General features: G+C 40.3%; 1 protein-coding gene across 9 annotated transcripts in view; it reads left to right on the top strand.

Moving 5' to 3' along the window:
* Positions 1-20,865, top strand: part of CTPS2 (CTP synthase 2) — an 87,224-nt gene extending 66,359 nt beyond the window's left edge. For 5 of the 9 annotated variants that reach the window (XM_036226609.1, XM_036226608.1, XM_036226606.1 and 2 more), the window contains 5 exons: positions 713-809; positions 6,050-6,194; positions 7,383-7,432; positions 18,850-18,960; positions 19,911-20,865. In XM_036226609.1, the coding sequence (XP_036082502.1) occupies positions 713-809; positions 6,050-6,194; positions 7,383-7,432; positions 18,850-18,899 (342 nt within the window). In that variant the 3' untranslated portion in view covers positions 18,900-18,960; positions 19,911-20,865. The other 4 variants (XM_016118707.2, XM_016118674.2, XM_016118700.2 and 1 more) reach the window with 2 other exon arrangements.
* Positions 20,866-21,198: the final 333 nt, after the last annotated feature.

The following is a 21,198-nucleotide window of genomic DNA, read 5'->3' as shown; positions in this document are numbered from 1 at the left end:
CAGTATTTTAGTAGAAAACTTGCTCCAAGTTTCTCTGTAGAGGTTTTATGTAACTGTATATAAAGGAAGCATTGGGGTTAGTCACAAGGGAAATAAGATAGTTTCAATTGTCAACCTGATTTGTGATTTGGGGAGAGATAGTTAATTTTACACATAACTCAAGGCAGGAAGCAACTCTGGGGATAGCTATAAATAGCTTCATGTCTCAAGTCAGAATGTCTGTGTCACATAGTCCTACTTTTTGAATTTCATCTTTGGATGAGAGAAGATGGGCCTCCCAGATTTAAGTGTGATTAGAGTATTTCTCAGGTTCATCATGAGTTTAAAAATAGACTTTGGTGGTTGAATATAGAAATGAGCTACTAGTTAGAGCAGGGGTCCCCAATCCCTGGGCCGTGGACCAGGAGCGGTCCATGGCCTGTTAGGAACTAGGCTGAACAGCAGGAGGTAAGTGGCAGGCAGACAACTGAAATTCCATCTGTATTTGTAGCCACTCCCCCAGCGCTGGCATCACCACCTCAGCTCCACCTAAGACCATCAGGCATTAGATTCTCATAGGAGCACCGGTCCCTGTGCCAAAAAGGTTGGGGACCACTGAGTTAGAGCTTCACTGAAATGGAAAACCCACCTAGTTGATGGAGGACCCTTTAATAACTGACATGTTCTGTATTGCTTTGCTACCCAAAGACACATAATTTCTTGTTTTTTCCAGGTGAACCCTAAGTTGATCAACCAATTTGAGCAGAGTGACTTAAGTTTTGTAGGTCAGGATGTGGATGGGGAGAGGATGGAAATCATTGAACTGGCAAGTAAGTGGGCTCTTGATTTTCAAAAAATTGTATGGTGAGCTAACGTCTTTTTGTTGAGCATAGACACATGCAGCTATGACTCGAGACACATTTTGTTCTCTTTCTCTCCCTCTCTTCTTTGAAATCAATCAACTAAATATATATGTAATATGACTAAGTGTAAAGGGCATGAGAGATACAGACGTCCTGTGATCCTAATCATTTGGGCCCGTTAGTGTGAAGCTACCATAAAATGATGTATTGTTCTGATCGTACCAGTCCTACCAGGAGTACGCTCCCTTACCATCCCCGCCCCTTCTCTTGTTGGCAGCCTCTTGGTTAGGTGCTCTGGGAAAGGCGAGCAGCTCACTGTTGGGTGGCGCTCTGCTTTCTCCCTCCTTGTAGGAAGAATGGCCCAGTGCCCTCCTCACTACTGATGACTGGGGCTGGTGCCTGTCACCTGTGGGACTCGGCCCCACATGCCACCCGACATCCGCCTGTCACTGTTGTTCATGCTCCACGGTCAAGCATGGGCCAGTCATTCAACTTTTGAACACCACTCACTGCACTCAGGGACGTTCTTAGTGAGACCAAACACGAAAGGACTGGGCTTCCGTTGAAGATGATCACTGAAGTAGTTGTTTGTGGCTGAGCTGGGACACCCTCGGGGGCATAGGCACAGACCATACGTGTATTACTGATGAGACAGAAGACAGTGTTCTCATTCAGAGCTGCAAAGACATGGTATGCCCAACGCTGACTGCTGGCCCCGGCTCTTTCTCTTGACATTCTCGCCCAGGGGCTGGCAGACTGTGTCCTGTGGGCCAGGCTTAGCCTGCTGACTACTGTTTGTATAGGTGGTGTTCTAACAATGGCTTTTACATTTTATATATTTTTTAAATGGTTAAAAAACACATTATAGGATTTTTGTCATGTGAAAATTATATGACATTTTAGTATCCATAAATAGTTCTATTGGAACACAGTCATATTCATTTGTGTATTGTCGATGCTGCTTTCATGCTACGGTGGCAGTGGTGAGTAGTTGGGAAAGAGACTTTATGGTCTTCAAAGCCTAACATTATTTCCTATTCGGCCCTTTACAGATACGTTCACCAAACCCTGTTCTAGACCCATACATATGGACATCATTTAACCTACTTGAATTTAATGTTTTCAAGTGCTTGCTTGACCTGTTTGTCTATCTAGATATTCTCCTAGCACTTCCAGCGGAACTTATTCGAAACTGAATTTACATGCCCTCCAGACTGTACGTTCCCTTGACTGCTTCTGTTAAGGCAGCGTCAGCCTCCATGTCCAGCGTTTCTCACGCCGCCCTCCCCCCCCCCCTTCCCATTGATGTTTGGAGCAGGATAATTCTTTGTGGTGGGTGCTCTCCTGTGCATAGTACCCTGGCAGCATCCCTGGTCTCCACACACTGAACACCAATAGCACCCCTCCGCCCATGTTGAGACACTCTAAGACATCTCCAGACGTTGCCAGATGTCCCCAAGGGGGCACATTTGCTTCTCATCGGGAACCACTGTTCTAGACCCTCAGTCTTGAAATTGACCTTATTTAGCTCTTTCCCTCTTTCATACCCCCAGCTTGTAATCAGTTGTCAAGTCCTATAGATTCCATCTCTGGAAAAAAAGACAGAAAGACGGTGTTTGGGATTACGTTCCCCTCTGTATCACTCTAGATCCAGTACGTGGTGACTTTTAATGAAGACAGGGCTCTGTGCAATGCATGTGACACTAATTTGTTGGATAAACCACTCACTTATTGAATGCTTACTATATATAGGGTACTCTAAAATCAGTAGCATGATTTTCTAGAACCTACTTTTCCAGCCTGTATACTTTAGGCTCCAGATATTTTGGACTGCTTACTCTTCTTCTAACTTTCCTACTTCATTTTCCATCTTAGCCCCGTCGCTATCCTCTGCTTCAAATTCCTTCTCTCTGTCCCTTTCCCTTTCCATCTCTAACCTGTTCAGATACTTCAGGAATCCCAAGCATGGAGGAGAATTGAAGTTGGAAAAGGCTTCTTTTGTTAAAAAAAAAAAAAAATTCATTTATTTATTTTCATTAGTTTCAAGTATTTAGTACATTGGTTAGGCATCTATATAGTTCATAAAACAGTCCCCCTAATTGCTCCTTCCCTCCCCTGGCCCTCCACCTAGCAATGTATTAATGCTAACTGCATTCCTTAGGAAAAGGCTTCTTTGAATGCAGTAGCATATTAACTGACCTTGAAAGAAGGACCTTGTTTGCTCAGTACATGCTTCTCACTAGACCCTTCGCTGGGGACCCCACTTGCCTTAAGGAACTTACAAAGCAGATGATATTATTTTCACCTTACGGAGGGAGGAGACTTGAGTGCAAAGAATTTAAAGCCACCCAGGATTGTCCAGCCTGTACCTGGTGGGGCTGGAGCCACGTCAGGTCATTGCCTCCTTTTGCCACCACTCCTGTACAATTTTACTGTTCCTTTGTTTTCGCTGGATATACCATTTAGGATTAGCAAAACATGCTAAAGTTTTAAATTAAAATATGAAGATTCATTTTGTATCGTCTTTCTCATGGAAATGCCCTTCATTTAGGATTCCTATAGTTGAAGTCTCTTAAGTCTTTCTGGCATGTGAGAGGGCAGAGAATTTCTTAAGCAGATTTTCCTATCTGTTTACTTGGTTCAGGTACTTATTCTTAGTTAATTCTCTTGGCTCTCATTATTGTCAGCAAATATTAGAAGCCTCTTTCATCACAAGGATTAAGATTCCCATTGACACTTTCAAATTTCGTGTGGGTTGGAGAGGAAATGAGAGCCACTGTAAAACCTTGCAATTTTTAAAAGCTGACTGCAAGGGAATTCATTTTCTTAAGGAAAATTCTGCAGGAGATTTGGGCCTTATCTACCCCTTAGAAGCATATCCACAAATCTCTACATTTCTAAAGGAATTCTAAAAGGAACAACAAAACTTGGGATTAGTACATGTCAGAATTTGGTTCAAAGCAATTAAAAGCATTATTCAAAAGATACTTTAGTGGCTACCAAAGGGGAAGAGGGGGAAAGGGAGGGGGGGAGGGGGGAGTAGACAGGGGAAAAAAAAAGAAAAAAAATTAAATAATTTCTTCAATTTAAGTAATTAATTTAAAAAGATACTTCATTTGACTGATAGAATGTCATCAAAATAAAAACTTTATGTAGTTTCTTTTATCATATTGGCACAGGGGATTTTTTTTTTTTTTTTTCGATAAAATGATTTAGAGCAATGATCCATTCATTCAAATATTCTGTCCCTGGCCATGCCATGATCCATTGCTCATCTTCCGTCTGTAGCGGTACAAAAACATAACTGTCTGCCTCTTTCAAAGACATCCCTGGATGCTGTGCTGTAAGAGTCATTGCATCTTAAATTTAAAGCTACATTGCTTAGTTTCTTTTCCAAGTGTGGATGGTTTCTCTTCTACTTTTCCTGAGCAGACACATTCCTGAGAGAAGTTGGCATTTCCGTCACCTAGCTTTCATTCTTGCGTGTCCTTCTAATTCAAGGAGGTTTCTTCCTAGATGTAATATAGAGTGGATCGGTACTGGTCCGTAGCCTGTTAGGAACCGGGCCGCACAGCAAAAGGTGAACAGTGGGCAAGTGAGCTAAGCTTCATCTGCATTTGCAGCCACTCCCCAGTGCCGGCATCACCACCTCAGCTCCACCTCAGATCATCAGGCCTTAGATTCTCATATGAGCACCAGTCAGTCCCTGGGGCCAAAAAGGTTGGAGACCACTGATGTAGAGGATTTCTGCACTGGATTTTTCTGGACTCAGAGCTTTGCGATAGAACTTGCTGCAATGATGGAATATTCTGCTCTGTTCAATATGGTAGTCACTAACCATTTGTAGCTATTGAGTGCTTGAAACATGCTCAGTTAATTTGAATGAATTTAAATAGACACATGTGGCTAGGGGCTATAGCAAAGCTTTAGATGAAAACCTTAGAGGAGTGGACACTTCTAGCTAATCATCATGTCCTCACTACTGTACAGTAGCTTTAGTTCTCCAGTATGAAGTGATGGGGATTTGTGATTTTGAGTTGCATGCTAAATTTTCAAATCGTTTGATAAAGCATCTCCTTGAAAACTTTAAAGTTATTTACTCCCTCATATGAAACTTATATTTGATCATCTTCAATCTTTTATATATTCCAATTTAAATGATTTTTAAAGTAGGGAATACAGCACACTGACCATGGTCTCTGTACTATAATAATTATGGGATTAGAGAGCTGCCCAATCTCTAATTAGGAGTTGCTTCCAAACCCGGAAAAAAAAATATATAGTTTTTGAGAGTTCCAAGAGGGAGAGGAATTTTTAATCTTAGAAAATTTCTACCCAGATTTGGAAATGTCGCCTCTTTAATTCTTGCCATCATGAAACAAGGGATTCCTATTAAAAGTAGCCGAGAAAAGCTACCTTTCTCTTTCTATTATATCTAGTAGAACTTTAATTGCTCATATAGGGGCTTCTTAAACCCTCAGTATGAAAATGACTTAATTCTCCCCCCTCCCATAATATAAGTAATATTTGCTCATTATACAGGTTAACATGATACAGAAAAATATGAGGAAGAAAAAATTTAAAAAAAACCCTTTAACTCTTGCCAGCCTGAGCCATAACCACCCTTAACATGTTGAAAGGCCATCCTTTTGTCATTCAGAGACCCTTTGTCACAAGGGATAAGTTGCCATAGGCTGATATATGAGTTCAGTTTCGTGGTGCTAACTATGATTGATACCCTACTTAAAGTTGCAACTAGGAAAACATTTGCACTTGCTGCATTCCCAGAGGACCCTTACCATGGGAAAGGAAACCTTGTAGGAAGTGGACTGAAGCCATCTAAGAAAGAATGACCTACAGTTAGCTTCAGGTGTGAGGGAAGCCATGGAAATGGAGCCAGCATAAGTCCGAAAGGCCTTCAAAACACGGGCAGATTTTAGGAAAGCAGACTTTGTCTTGCCACTCAAAAATTTTTGCTTTGTTCTCTCTGACACCTCCCACAAATAAAATGTTGGACCTCTCATTAAGTGAGATGTGTTTTTGCACATTGAAATTCTACTGTGAAGATGGATTGTGAAAGTAACCGGCTATGATGATAATAAGTTAAATAATCATGTCACCATTAAATGAGTGTCTGATTCAAAGATGAGACCTTTGAAGTATTTCTCGTGTTTGTTTCAATTGCATCATGGTTGTTCTCATTTCAGATCACCCTTATTTTGTTGGTGTCCAATTCCATCCTGAGTTTTCTTCTAGGCCGATGAAGCCTTCCCCTCCATATTTGGGGTTGTTACTTGCAGCAACGGGGAATCTGAATGCCTACCTGCAACAAGGATGCAAGCTGTCCTCCAGGTAACCAGCTAACTGCTCTTAGCAATGACCCAAGATGCAGTCGTGAGCATCTTAGGTTTCTCATAAAGTTTAATATCATTGTAGGATTTTTTTTTTAAGTGAAGAATGATTTTTTTTTCCTTCTTAACGATTGTGACTTTTGCTCTTAATAAAAATGATTTAATCACATATACAACAGTAATGTATCAGTTGTCCAAATCATGCTAACGCTGGGCATTGTTTTAGAAATTTTCAGCATTTTGATAAGTGAAAATAGGATTTTCTTTTGTGGACTCTTTGATTAATAAATATATATAGATATTTTGTATATTTACTGGCTCTTTGTTTTATGAATAGCCTGTTCATGTACTTTGCCCTGTTTTTTTTCTTTTGCTAGTATATCTTTTTTCTTAATGGTCAGTAAGCCCCTTAAAGGACATGAATCAGTTGTTAGGTTGCAAATATTTTTTCAGAGTGATTCTGTTTTCCCCTAAGTTGTCAGTGGTTTTTATTTTCCTTGAAGAGTTTTAAATAAGGACTTTAATAGTTTTAATAGTCCTTATTTATGTATAGTTTTGAATTTATGTAGTCAAATCTTTTATTTTTATGGATTCTACCTTTAAGGTCTTTTTTTTATCAAATGGTTATACAAATAAGAACCCATTTGTTTTCCATTAGCACTTTAATGGTTTCAATTTTATACAGTAGTTAAAATCTATAATCTAGATGAACTTTATTTTTGGTATAGTGTGTGAGGTAGGGATCTGGCTCCCTCCCGCCACCAATTGCTAGTAAGTTGAGTAATTTAGGTTTGTTTCAGAGTTTTCTGTTTTGTTCCATTGATGATTTCATCTCCTCTTTCGGAGCCCTTACAACTGTTTTTATTATCATAGCGTTATTGTAAATCAAGCCTTTATCTACCCTACTCCTATTATTAACGTTTTTAAAGTTATTTTGCTGCTCTTCCAGATGAATTGTACAACAATTTTTAAAATCCGGCTTGAATAAAAAATCCTTTAAGGATTTTTGTAAATTTTTTACATTTATATATTAGTTGGTTGAGCATTTGTATTCTCATCCAAGAACATCTTATATAATAACTTTAAAAGTGGAAGGAACTAGCCAGAATTATAGACTAAGTATGCGCTAGTACCATTATAACTGGTTATATGTCGTTTAGAAGCTTACCATTGCCAACCCTCATCCTAGCAAACAACCGTGGCGATACTGCAATTGCGAACTGCTGGGATCAGTGCATGGTGCGTATGCGTGTGCTTGTGTTATGCAAGCCTGCTTATTCGCGACATTACCCGCTAGGGGAAGCTCACGGCTCCCTAGCATTTCTTTTAACTGGATGTTCATACGAGAACAGCTTTCTTATATTTTGCATGTCAGGCATCTTACTGAATTATAATCACTCCTTGCACTCTTGAACCAGTGCACTGGTTTGCACGCTGTGCCATGTGGAGCTGGAGTCTGCCTGCCGTGAGGAGCAGGCTGAGGGGCTCCAGGCTCTTCCCCGCTGCAGCCGAGCAGCTCCACTTTATCTGGTTCATGCGGCGGGGTTCTGCATAAGACTTTGTACAAAGATGACATTCCCGTGTTCTGAGGCTGCATGGCTTACGCAGCAGATGGGAAATTCCACTGGTTTCTGGTGTTGGATGTGTGCTGTGAGCCACTTTATTGTCTCTGTTATTTCAGGTGCTCTCACGGGAAAGGAGCAAGTTAGATGGCTCAAAAAATAACTCACAGTTACTAATTTGCAAATAATTGTCTGGTTGTCCGCAAGCATCAACTAATATATGGATCGCCTGCCGATTCTTGCGTGGGGGCTGGTGGTTTCAGAGAATAGTGACTGCTTGCTAGTGACTCCTGAGCAAGACGCAGTATATCTCGGAGAGAAGAAAAGACCTCTTAACAAAACTCTGATCTGGAATTATAACTGACCAGCAGGCTTCCACGGTTGTCAGAGAATTCCTATGTATCAGTCACACACTGGCGCCTTCCTTAAGAGCTGCCAGCATCTTATTTATCTTTGTCTCCCTGGCTCCCTAGCACATGTGGGATTTTTATTACCCATTAAAGTAATAAATGTACATAGCAGGGGAGGATGAGTATAGTCTAGTCTAGTCTTGATACCTTGCGGGGGGTTTTCAACCAAGAATGGTGACCATGAATTAATCCAGTGACAGACACCACGATTCCAGAGGAACTTTGTACTTCAACTCTACTCTGCCCGGCTTCATGGCATTAGTGAGCATTGAAAAGCCAATGATGACTTTGATGTCCAGGCTCTAATGTGAGTTGATTTGGGACTGTATTTCTGTCAAATAAGATTACTGTCTATAATCAACCCTAAACAAACGTGACAAGGAATATGAACACTAAAATAATGACTTTCTTTCCAAGTAATTGGCTGATGACATTTAACTGTGTGGCACATGTGTAGCCAACATGTTTAAAGCCCAGAATGTTAAAAATGCTTGGCTTCGAGCAAGTTCACCTGAGATGTAACCTCTGCATTATGCCTTGTGGAGAACATTGATCTTTTAGTGCCTGGGAAGTCACAGTCAGAATATTATTTTGAGATCTAGAGCTGATGAGCTAAATTCTCAGCTACTCCACTATGTGTGGAATGACAACAGTTATAAAGACCATTCCACCTGGTTTTAGACTTTAGTGCTCTGTTCAAGACACATAATAGTTTTAGGATAGTATTTTTTTAGGTTTTTATAAGCTACTCAAAAATTACATGCAAAATCAAACTAAGAGTCTTATTTTGGGGGGGGTCCCTCAAGACCACCCACATATTCAATGATTCACTAAAAGGAATCAGAATATACTTGTGTTCATGGCTAAAATGTATTACAGTGACAGAATAAGTATACAGTTGGATCAGTAAGAGAAGATAGTGTAAGTGGAGAAATCTATTTGCAGGTTTCCTATGCTGTCTCTCTCTCTCTCTCTCCTGTGAGAGGTCACACAGATCTCATCTTCCCTCCAGCAGTGAAAATACAGCAATACGTGTATGATGTGTATGCCCAGATAGGCCCCTCTGAGACTCAGAGTTCAGGGTTTTTATTGGGGGCTGATCACATAGGCTTTCTCTACCTAGCAACCAGTCAAATTCCAGACTCCCAGAAGGAAAGCAAGTGTTTACATAAATCACATTGTTTGTACAGACAGCCCAGGCCCAGTGAAATGACTGTATTACTTAGTAATGGAGAAAACATTCTGAAAGCTAAGTTCCCAGGTTCTCCCACAAGCAGGTCTTTCTAGAAAGAGCAGCCTCAGGCCTGCTGTGTTAACTGTTTTGCACAAGTCTAGTAAATGATTTTTAAAATAAATAAATCCAGTGGGAAATTATGGTTCATTAAATAAATCTTTGTCATTCTTTGCTGTTATCTCTCCCTTGGTGTCTAAACGTAATTTGTCCCATGTATAAAAGATAACCACAAATTTGCATGGTGTTGGTGGCATGTAATGTAATAGAGTAAGACCGTTTCATGTAACTGTAAGAAAAAAAAATTAGGAGACTTATATTAAATGGAACATACAAAGGTGCTTGTTATTGTGAGTTCTTCAGTATCTAGAAACAAGCACATAATCTCTGTCCAGAATTCCATTTTAAGCAACCGGAAACAGAAGACAGATCGGAGTTTAAAGTTCATAGGTCGTTTTTCAGCATGTGTGTTTCCGGTGCTGCCCCACAAGGCTCTTACGCACAATCGCTATACACCAAGTTTAGAAACAACTTCTGGTTTTTAGGATGCTGGCATTTATCATGCCCATTTGTCAGGTCAGAGTAAAACTCTCTTGCTTAGGTGGTACTCATTTTATGTCGAAAAACAAGGACTTAAGTGGAGCTCCTTCAGAAATGCACCTCATTGGGGAAACATGTTTTTAAAGTATAAAATTGGAACCTTAGACATTTGAGTAGCATTTTATCCTAGATTTTAGGATCTTGGATTCCATGTCTCCACCAACCAGACACTCTGTCTTACACAGAGGAATCTTATCTTTTGGTGGTGAATCAAGAGGGAGATTGATGAAGAAACAACAGGAAGGAAGTTACTTGGTGATTCACTGATTTTGCTTGATTATTTCAGATCAAACTCAAAAGTTGAAACTACTTGATAGCCAGAGGGTCCTTAAAGGAAGCACACACTCAGATCCAGTTCCATGTCCTGGTCTCGTGTGTGCTCTTGGGATCTTAAGTCCATTCTCTCCTTCGCGCTTACCCTTCCCTCTCTACTTTTGTCTTTGAACCCTGACAGCAGTCAGGGAGAGAAGACACTCATTTCCTTCACCATTGTCTCTGTTCTCTTTGGTGACTATCTGGGTTTTTCTTTTCAACGACATGCTGGCTTCCAGCCTGGGAAGGTTTTGTTTTCTGTTGACTTCTAGATGCAGCATTACAGAAAATTTGGAAAATAAAAAAGGACCCATAAATACACCAGCCTAACACAGTGACTGCGCTGTGTTCATTTTTGAATATTTTCTTCCAGTCATTATTCTATATCCATATTCTCTTTTAATGGTTGCAATCATAATAGTGAGTGTATGTGTATATGTGTACTTTTTCTCCAACTCTTTTATTTTTAAAACCTTCAAACTTACTGAAAAAGTGAAAGAATAGTACAGTGAACAGTTGTATACTTTTCACGTAGATTCATCAATTGTTGCTATTTTACAATATTTGCTTCTCTCTGCGTGTAAACTTACTTCTGAACCACTCGTATTAAATTACAAAACATTATTACACTTCATCCCTAAACACTTATCACACGTTTCCTAAAATTAAAGACATTTTTTCACATAACTGCAATATCATCATCCCACTTAAGAAAATTAACAGTCAATGGTATCACTTAATATCCAGTCCAAATTTAAATTTCTCCATTTAGCCCCAAATGTCTTTTTAGCTTTTTTAAAAATAAAAAATGTAATCAGTGGTTCATTCAAAGCTCATTTGGTTATTGTAGGGGCGGAAGACACTGTCCTCTGCCCTCAAGGTTCTTTCGGCTGGTCTGATAATTGAATCTGCATGAGACAGAGTCACAAGAGAAAATAACCAAATTTAATTACATACCCTATGAGAGAGACCCCACATCCACGAGAGGTTCAGAGACAGAAATGAAGTACATAGGCATTGGGAGCTAAGGATGAGGTAAGGTGGCTTGTAGCTTCAGAGAGGAGGCGGTCATGACAGGACAGTAAGAAGAGCATTTATTCAGTAAAGAGAAGTTTGCCCTGCCCTACAGATAGGTCAGAAAAAGTTATTTCTGATGACAACTGTTATTATGGGCCAGGACCCTAATTTAAATTCTTTAAGGGAGAGGCGAAGGTTTCTCATGAGCCTGCAGGGCTTCAGTTGCCTTTAGCTCAAGAGAATCCACATACCACAGAGGCACATCTTGGGGGTGACTCTTCAAAACTCCTACATTGTTTCCTTCCTTCTTTTAAATCTAGATAGAACACTTTTTTTCAAAGTTTTTCTCAGCATTGACTCCCCCCAACTCATTCTTTTGTTGTTGTTGTTGTTAATTTCACCCACCCACCCACCTCGCCTTTGGCAACCATCTGCTTGTTCTTTGTATCGGTGAGTCTGTTTCTGTTTTGTTTTGTTTATTCACTCGTTTTTTTTAGATTCCACATATAAGTGAAATCATATGGTATTGGTCTTTCTCTGACTTAATTTCACTCAGCACAATGCCCTTAAGGTCCATCCATGTTTTCATTGACTTTTATAGAGTCCAGGCCAGTTGTCTTGTAGAAATGACCACTATCTGAATTCATCTGATCGTTTTCTCATGATTAGAATCAGGTTAGACGTTTTTGGAAGAATAGTTCACATTCTTTTGGAAGAATAACGCACATCAGGAGACACGTAAAGCTCATAACATTCCTTTTTCTGTCCCTCTGTGGATGATACTAAGTTAATCGTCTGGTTAAGATAGTAACCGGATATCTCTTTTTAAAGGAATATTTTCTTCTATTTTGGTTTCTAAAATACCACCCGTTACTTAAACAAACTAGGGCTCCTGGAAGAAATGGTTGAATCCAGGACTGGGTCAGGAAAAGTACAAGATGAGCCTGGAATGTATTGGACTTAAGGGAAGAGCTAAAAATAAATAAATAAAACCAATGGGGAAGTTTTGTATAAGGCCAAAGAAGCCAGTTTGATAGGGCTTCTGCTGGCCTTATTTTGGACAATCTGAACATCAAAAGAATAATGACAGTATTGGATTATAACACATTACTTAAAAAATTCCATAATGATACTCAGAAAATTTTTTTAAAAGGTCGGTTAAAAATGCGGAAGCAATTCCCAATGTAATAACTGAGTCAAATAAGGATCATTAGTAGATGCCAAAACCATTGGATGAAAGGTTGTGGAAAACAGGATATTCATGTTGCTAGAGAATCACCAGTGATTCTCATTAATTACAAAAGCACGTGCATTTTTCCAAGTTGCATGATGCTCACTCATAATGTTTAATGGCTGCATACTTCAGCATTCAATCAACGCACCACGTATATTAATGTTTACTTCATCACAGCCCGGTGCTGGCACGAATCTAGTACTAGTCGAATAAGAACACATTTCCCATCCTGGAGGACTCATCAGGTAGTATAATGGTTCTCTACATTTGAGGACTGACAAATCATTTTCCCAGAATGTGACAAAAACTGTCGACCCACTTCCTGGAAAACTGCTCCAACATACCAATTGGAATGTCATTTCCTGTTGTTTATATCCCCAAAGCCCCCTCTCCAATAGCCTTCTAGATGTCCTCAGATACAGACCCCCAGCTAAGGAAGGACACAGACATGCCAGTGCACAGCCATAGCAGTGTGGGCAGTGCCACATTATAGCTTGTTCTTTCACCCTGGGGGAGTTTCCAGGCTCCCGGGATTGTCACTATCAGGATAGGCATCTTGCCAATGGTACCACCATCCACATCATCCATAAACCTGGCTGGACTCCCATGAGTAAGCCTGGATTGTTCTTTTCCCCCCGCCTCCCCACACCCGCCATCTCTCATAGTCAGCAGGTCCTGGAGAATCTGGGTATTGGAATCTACCACCCTCCCCCCATTGTCTGCCATGCTGCAAGGGCTGTGGCCTGGCCTCAGTGCTCAGGCTCTGCAGGTGAGATTGGCCTCACTCTTCTGTGCATCAGTTTCTTTATAAAAAAGGAATGGTAATAATACCCACTTCACACAGGAGTAATGAAGATTAAGTTTTGTACTAAATGTAAAGCAGTTGGCACAATGCTTGGTCTATGGTAGTAAAGTAAACGGGAAGTAGGAAGTTAAGCAGGAAGTGATGATGACGATGCTATTATTCATTTGACCTTAGTTCGGTGTCCTTCATTGCTTGCCTACTGCAAAGCCTCCTACCTTGTCTCTATGCCTCCAGCTTTCCTCCTCTCAATCCTTCTTCCACCGGCAGAATGATCTTCCTACATTATCTCAGAGCTTGAAACTCTCAGTGATGTCCCTTGACTACAGGTTAAATGCACACAAATCCATTCGGAACAACTTGCAGTCCCCTGATCTCCCCAGAGAGTTTTTAATGCTTTGGCCTCCACAGGCACTGGTCTCTTAGCTCTTGATATACATTCCTGAAGTGCTTCGTGAGCGGGAGTACTGACCCATATTCTTTTAGGGTGCGAGTTCACCCCAGTTGTTACTGACAGTGGGCCTGGGAGGAGGAAGTGGCCCCTCCATTGATTATAGAGTGGTATTTCTTCCTCTAAGCCATACTCATTTCCCCTCTAGTGGCTCTTTGCCTTTGACTAGTAAGACTCTTTTCTCCCCCTGCATGAATCTGCTGTGCATTTTCCAGCACTATAGACTTGGAATCACCTTGCCTTGTTCGTTCGTTCGTTCGTTCATTCATTCATTCATTCATGTCATTGAGATGCATGGTTGATGTCGCCAAGGGCCATTCTTGCAATATATGGTGCAAATATTTTATTTCTATGGACAAGTGGAGTGGGCGCTATGGATTTGATTTCAGAGTTTGCCACTTACTGGGTAATTTTTGCCGTGTTTCCTCCTAAACCTCAGAATCTTCATCCTTTAGGGTTGCTGTGAAGAACAGTTGAGATGGTGCTTTGTAAACCTGAAAGTGATATGAAAATTCTACTTTTCTCCCTTTGTTACATTTCAAGCAAAAGTGAACTGGAAAACAACGATTCTTTTTTGCTTTCTTTTTAAATAGTCCTTTTAAACATCTTTTTAAACAGCTCCCCACCTCCCACCCCCGCTCCTGATTGTTTGACTCCAACTCCATACCTTGAGACTTTGGTAAAGTACTGCTAACCACATTTGAGTACACCTACCTTTGGGGATTAAGTATTGGTTAAAAGGTCCTCTTTATTGATTATGGGTCATTTCGGTGCCGATGATGTGGTGGCAGCCAGGAACAGAGTTAATAGTGATATAGACTACTCTGTTCTTTATGCCCTGCTGGGCTTGTATTCTACTGTTTGCTATTCAATGCAAAACTCATTCAAAGCGTACTAAGTTTTTATTCCATTGCTCTTATATTTTATGGCTTCCAGGGGCTCTTTGAGAAGGAAGTAAGTACAGTAGTAACAGTGCTTTGGGGAAAACTGTGTGCATGGCAACCTGTTTTAAAATATGCTTTTTCCACATGAAATGGATGTTGATATAGAGCATTGTAGGAACTCATGCATGCTGGGAATCCGAAGTATGCCATTAAAAATTTTTTTAATTCCAACCACCTCTTCCTGTCAATGGAGAAGAAATGGTTTAATGGCTGCCCCCAGGGTAGCGTAAAAGATGGAATGTACGAGGCATTACTATATCCTTGCCCTAGCACCTTGGAATATAGGTTTTCTTGTATTGGAAATTTATTAGGAATCAGGAGTCTTTGCCAAACAAACTTGACTGTGACAAGCCTTTGTTTGTCAAAGAATCATGCAGAGACTGTTGCTGTCCAGTCTTGTAAGTCAAGCCAGGGTTGTAAGGATAGCGATTCCCATGCCTTGCTGTTGGTAATTTTGATTTTGTCTTGTAAGAAATAGCACAGCGAAAAACTTAAAAATATATATATATATTTCCATTATCTGAGGGGGGAGGCGCACATGCATGCATGAGAGAGATTTGCCGTGATCTTACTAACTGAAGATAGCCAGACCTTTAAAAAAAAAAAAAAAAAACTTTTTTAGGGAGTGACAAAGAGGACCATTGCATGGTGATTATGGTTTGTTTTTAAAAATTATTATCAATTTGTTTTTAAATCAGCACTATCCAACAGAAGTTTCTACAATGATAGAAATATTTTATAAGCTGCATCATCCAATGTAACAGTCACCAGTCACATGTGGCTTTTGAGCACTTGAAGTGTGGCTCAATGTGTTTGAGTGAGAAATGAAATTTTAAATTTTGATTTTAATTCATTTAAATATATAGATAGCTACTGTGGCATTTGGCTTCCATGTTGGACAGTACAGATTTAAAACTTTCCCCTCCTCAAATATAACAAGACACACGTGACCGGGTCTGTATTCTTTGACATTTCATAAAATTTAACATGAAAGACCCAAATATCTAATAACTCTCCCAACTAAGGGGTGTGTGTGTGCGTGTGTGTAGAAGACTGTTTAAAGATAGGTTAGTCTTAAGATGGAGCTGAGAGTTCTTGAATGAAGTGACAATATGCTCAGATAAGTATATCGTAAGACTTCTTTACATTGTGTGTGAAAGAAAAATGAACCCTTAAGTCGCACGTGTCACAAAGTGGCACCCACATTTTATTGAATGTGCAGGAACCACTGCTGTTCTGTGTGTGGATGACAATCCACATCTGATTTCTAACAGTTGTTTTTGATTGGCACATGAATGTGTAAAATCAGCAACTTTAGCAGTAGTGCCTCTTTTGATAATTCTGTTTTTGAGTGTCATGGTTTATTTAATTGTCTTGCCCCTGACCCCTGACACATAGAAAAGAAAATTAGTGAACCCAGTCATTTGCGTGGAGATGAGTTAACCCAAGCCAAGCCTCACTTTGTTGGACTCAGACTGCGCCATTTTGATGTGTTGGCAGAATTTGGGGCAGACAGGCCATCAGACAGGAAATGAGAGCCATTAGGTTAAAAGCAGACCCACCCAGGTCCACTTGCTAACGTGGGTAGGGATTTACTCTTGGTACAGGAAACAATTCTGAAAATCATACACTTGGCAGTTTTCATGACATCTTTATATTTCCATGACTTTTTGAGAGATACCATATTATGAATATGTAACCACCATTCATAGCAACAGCTTATATTTTTATATAATTTTAAAGAGCATCTTTACACAGTCTCTTTTGGCCCTCGTAACATTTTGTGAGGTTGTAGGTATTCATGCTTCTATTTCTAGACTCTCAGGAGCCAAATGACCAGTATATAGGTACATGGCCAATAAATAGTACAACCAGGAGTATGAGGGGGAAGCCATCAACTTACTCTGCTCTCTCCCAGGCTCAGAGGTGGAGAAGGAAGCAGGTATACAATATGAAGGCTGAAGAAATAAAGTTCCTTCCGCCATTTGGGCCTTCTCACTTGTAGTGTCAGGGGACATGCCCCAAGAGGCAACACTAGCCCATCTCAGTGAAGCTTAGACTGGTTCCTGTGGCCTGGATTAATTAGCACGATGGGGATTCTGGCCACACTTTGAATGAGCTGTGTGCCCAGTAAATCGCTCGAACACCTTTGAACTTCCTTTTTTTCTCAGATAGAGAGTGCAGTGCAATTTCCAAGTCCCCTTTGCTAATTCTGTAACAGGAAATGTTTCATAGAACCAGGAAGGAGTCTGCATCTGAGTAGTAGTGGGAGTGCGTAGATAAGGACACATCCACTCTGGGGGCCAGTTTTTAAAAAACATTCGTCAGTTATTCCCGTATTTTCTTTATTGGAAACTCTTTTGTAACAGTAGAAGAGATTTTCCTGAACTAAAATTTAACTGGGAGGTATCTTCTACTTGATTGCTTTTAAGGATATGTTGATTGATATGTTTATCTAACATATCTTGTCTTTTCTGCCAATTCCGAATCTTCTTCTATCTTCCTCTCCACACTCTAAGCCACCCCCCACCCCTGTCCTTTCCAGTATTTTGTCCAAAAGTCAGGGACGCGAGTGAAGTTGTCTTGTATTATTCTGTTTATGTGTTTATTGATATGTGTTCAATATGTTTAGAGAAGTGTTTGTTTTCTAACCTGCAGCATAAGGTTTCTCCAATTGTTCCCTCTCCTCCCTTAAAAAAAAAAAAGAAAAGAAAAGAAAAAAAAGGTAGATTTTCATCTGTTATGGAATTCAGACTTCTATTGCTACAAGTCAGAAAAAACTTGGCCAGCGGTAGAGATGGGCCACACATGAAGGATAATTCCTGGCAATGTCATCTCCATTGGTCTGTAGAACTCTTGTGGAATTGGTTAACCTGCTGACTAATGTGGAATCGAGCAAGAGGAATCCCAAACTGAGCACACATCTTAGAGCAAATGTACAATGGCAGGGCTATCTCATGGAGAAGGTGTGTTTCTTAGGGACCCCAACATGACGACATCTATGTCAATAATCAGTCATGTTTTATGACTCAAGGTAGTCGGAGCATCCTGTAAAGTTTCTAATTTGAAAATAGCATAGTGGTAAAATTACCTCTCAAATCCTTGGACCTGTGAGAATGTTAGATCGAGAAACTCATGCTGCTGATCCATAAATCATAGTGAAAATAGAAACTGAAGTGGATAGTGTTCCAAGGGAAGTTTAGAGCATGTATTTAATATTTATGTGCACTACTGGCTGTTTCCTGGGTCTTGAGCCAGCATGCATGTCTTAATTCGAATGACCTGCAAGTTCGCTGCCCCTGTGGAGTTCGCTGACTATGGACGACCACCTCCTCCGTGGTAGAGTTATCTAGGGAGCTGCCGTGGTCTTCTAACACAGAGGCAAAACCCAACCTGCCACTAAACAAAAAGAAAAGCATTTGACTGACACAAATCAAGCGATGTGCAGCTAGTCCTGCTGTTGTCTAGTCTAGTGTTGCTAAAGGAAGCAGTTGTTGTCAGAATGGTAAGAGATGGGAAAACTCTGAGTGTCCAGGTATTTTTTTATGCTATGTTATTGCTCTGGAGAACAAACTGAGATCAGCACAGGAATAGGACGGAGTGATGCTTTGCCTCAGGTGGACTGCGATTTAGTATGACAGGAGTAGATTCGCAGGAAATGAATGGGTCCATCAGCCCAGGCCTTCCTTTTCAACTTAATTTGTTAACAATACCTCTAGTAGAGAGGAGACAGTAGGTAAGAGGGTCGGGAACGATCTGCTTTCAAGGCTTTTGCTGAAGTTTGGAAATGATTAGTGGTCTTCAGAAGATTACAAATGTAATCTAAATGGAAATGCTTTTATGAATTTTTTGAATAAGTTACTTCCAATTTAAGATGAAAGCAACTGATCAGTTCCTCTGACTAAAGGAGAGTGTTGCGCATGATCGGCTGACATCTTCCCGTGGTGAGTAGAGAGTGACAATAGAACATCCCTTAGTGTTTATTGTCTCTGAGTGGGAGTTCATTATGGGAAGTGTTTAGGATTGTAAATGGGATAATTGTCTGGGTTTTTTTTCTTAACACCTTGTTAAATTAGTTCCTCTTTTGATCTAGTGATAGATACAGTGATGCCAGTGATGACAGCTTTTCAGAGCCAAGGATAGCTGAGTTGGAAATAAGCTGAAGCTAAGGCGCAACTCGAAATAAAAGGGACCACCCACGAGGGTAAGAAGGAATCGCCAAGTTTTTGTTCGTTTTACAGACAGGCTGTCTTGGTCTAGGAGGGAGCTCTGCTGGCCTCGTCTGCGGGATCCTGCTTCTATTTGACCGGCAAAGGTAGCCAGACTGACAGCCGACTGTGCCTTTGGAAAAGGAATGCACCCCAGAAAGCTAGCAATTAGCAGTGAGCATGGGGAGAATGGGCTGTGTTTGTTTGAGGCCAGAAATAAACGTATAAGCGCACCTATAATTGTATACCTGGAGGCCGAAGTGGTGTTCTAATAGTTTAGGTCAGGGATCAGCAAACTTTCCCTATAAAGGGCCAGATAGGCAGTATTTTAGGCTTCGTGGGACCTGCCATCTCTGTCACAACTGCCATTTTAGAGGAAAAGCAGCCACAGACAATACATAATTGAATGAGCATGGCTGCGTCCCAGTAAAAATGCTCTGTTTATAAAACCGGTTTTCTGGCCCCTGGTCTAGGTCACTCACAGAAAAGGAAAAGCAGATTTATTTTATTTCTTTGTCCTGAGATGCCACAGACTGGCTTGACTTCTGAGGGCAGCTTATTTCCTCTGTGGCTCTGTTAGGCTTTATTAGACAGTTCAGCAGCCTGGCCAGCTTTATCCATTCCTGCTCAGAGGCTGAGAATGCCTGGGACAACCCTAGGGTGAAGGCAGGCCTTCAAGTGGATGAGCTGCCCCTTTTAGTGGGAAAATTTGTAAAGAGCTCATCGCTCCAATGTCAACTCTCTTCATATTTAACTCAGAGGCCGAATATTCATGTTCACTGGGCAAACCGTATCTGTATTTATTTAGGTTTGTCTCAAACATGGAGGCCTTTAGAGGCAAATCAAAATGATGCAAAGATTAGCTGGAGGTATTTTAAAGATATATTATTCAGGTTCCGATGTTGCTAATACTTGTTTTTTGTTTGTTTGTTTGTTTTGTTTTAAGGCTATGAAGCAATTGAAGCCAAGATGAAGGAACTAGCAGGAAAAATCATCACACATAAAGAATCACCCTTTTCTTCACCAAACGTGGGATGTACAGACTCAAAGGGAATCTCATAATATGTACTTTCATGAACCAGAACCAAAGGGGCACATTCTTTTTCCTCCAGAGGTGGCCTTTGGTTCTCTCAGATTTCTGTAGCCGATTAAACGTTTCCCAACAATCTCATTGGGGAAGAAGTGTGTTCATGTTGTGTCTGGTGTATGGTGATGTCTATCTAGATGGTGAGCAAATATCCCAGTAACTGAGCCTTCATTATGCTGTATGGGGAGGGTGGCGGGGCACATGCGATAACTAATTTTAAGTCAAAAATAAGTCATCCTGTTACCTGGAACTCAACCACAGAATTGAGTGCGGCCCAAGCTTATTTCAATTTCTCACCCTGTTTATTTCTAGTTAAAAGGAAATTTAAACAGGTCCGAGGGTAGCAAGTAAGGCTCTTGCTCAGGCACAGAATTTAAGGGGGCATAAAAAAAACTCAGGAATCAAGATCAGTTATATATATATTTTTTAATTGAGGTGAAATTCACATAACATAGAATTAACCATTTTAAAGTGATCAGTTCAGTGACATTAGGTACATTCACAGTGTTGTGCGACCCCACCTCTATCAACTTCCGAAACGTTCATAACACTCCAAAATAAATCCCCATCCCCATTGGCAGTCACTCCCCATTCCTACCTCCCAGCCCCTGGCAACTGCTAATCTCCTTTCTATTTTTATGATTTGCCTTTTCTGCATATTTCATATAAGTGGAATCAGCAATGCAATGTGTAGCTTTTTGTGTCTGGCTTTTTTTCATTTAGCATCATGGTTTCAAGAGTCATTCTTGTTGTAGCATGTATCTGTATATCATTCCTTTTTATGGCTGAATAAAATTCCATTGTATGTATTTACCACGATTTGTTTATCTGTTCATCCGCTGACGAACATTTGGGTCGTTTCTACCTTTCCACTGTTATGAATAGTGCTGTTATGAACGTTCATGTGCAAATGTTTGAGTTCCTGTTTTTAATTCTTTTTGTTTTTAATTCTTTTGGGTATATACCCAGGAGTGGAATTGCTGGGTTACAAGGTAATTTTGTTTAACTTTTTGAGGAAGCATCAGTAATATTTTAATGCAGTGATTTTTTAAGATCAAAATTAATTTCAAAATTTCTCAATGAACAAAATTTTAAATTTAAAAATAAAGACAGACTCCAGCCCTGTATGCCACGTGCCTCCCCCAGT

The sequence above is a fragment of the Rousettus aegyptiacus genome, unplaced genomic scaffold, assembly GCF_014176215.1.
Source record: "Rousettus aegyptiacus isolate mRouAeg1 unplaced genomic scaffold, mRouAeg1.p scaffold_m13_p_9, whole genome shotgun sequence".
Lineage (NCBI taxonomy): Eukaryota > Metazoa > Chordata > Mammalia > Chiroptera > Pteropodidae > Rousettus > Rousettus aegyptiacus.
The sequence above is the reverse complement of the archived record's forward strand: the minus strand, read 5'-3'. Positions and strand labels throughout refer to the sequence as shown.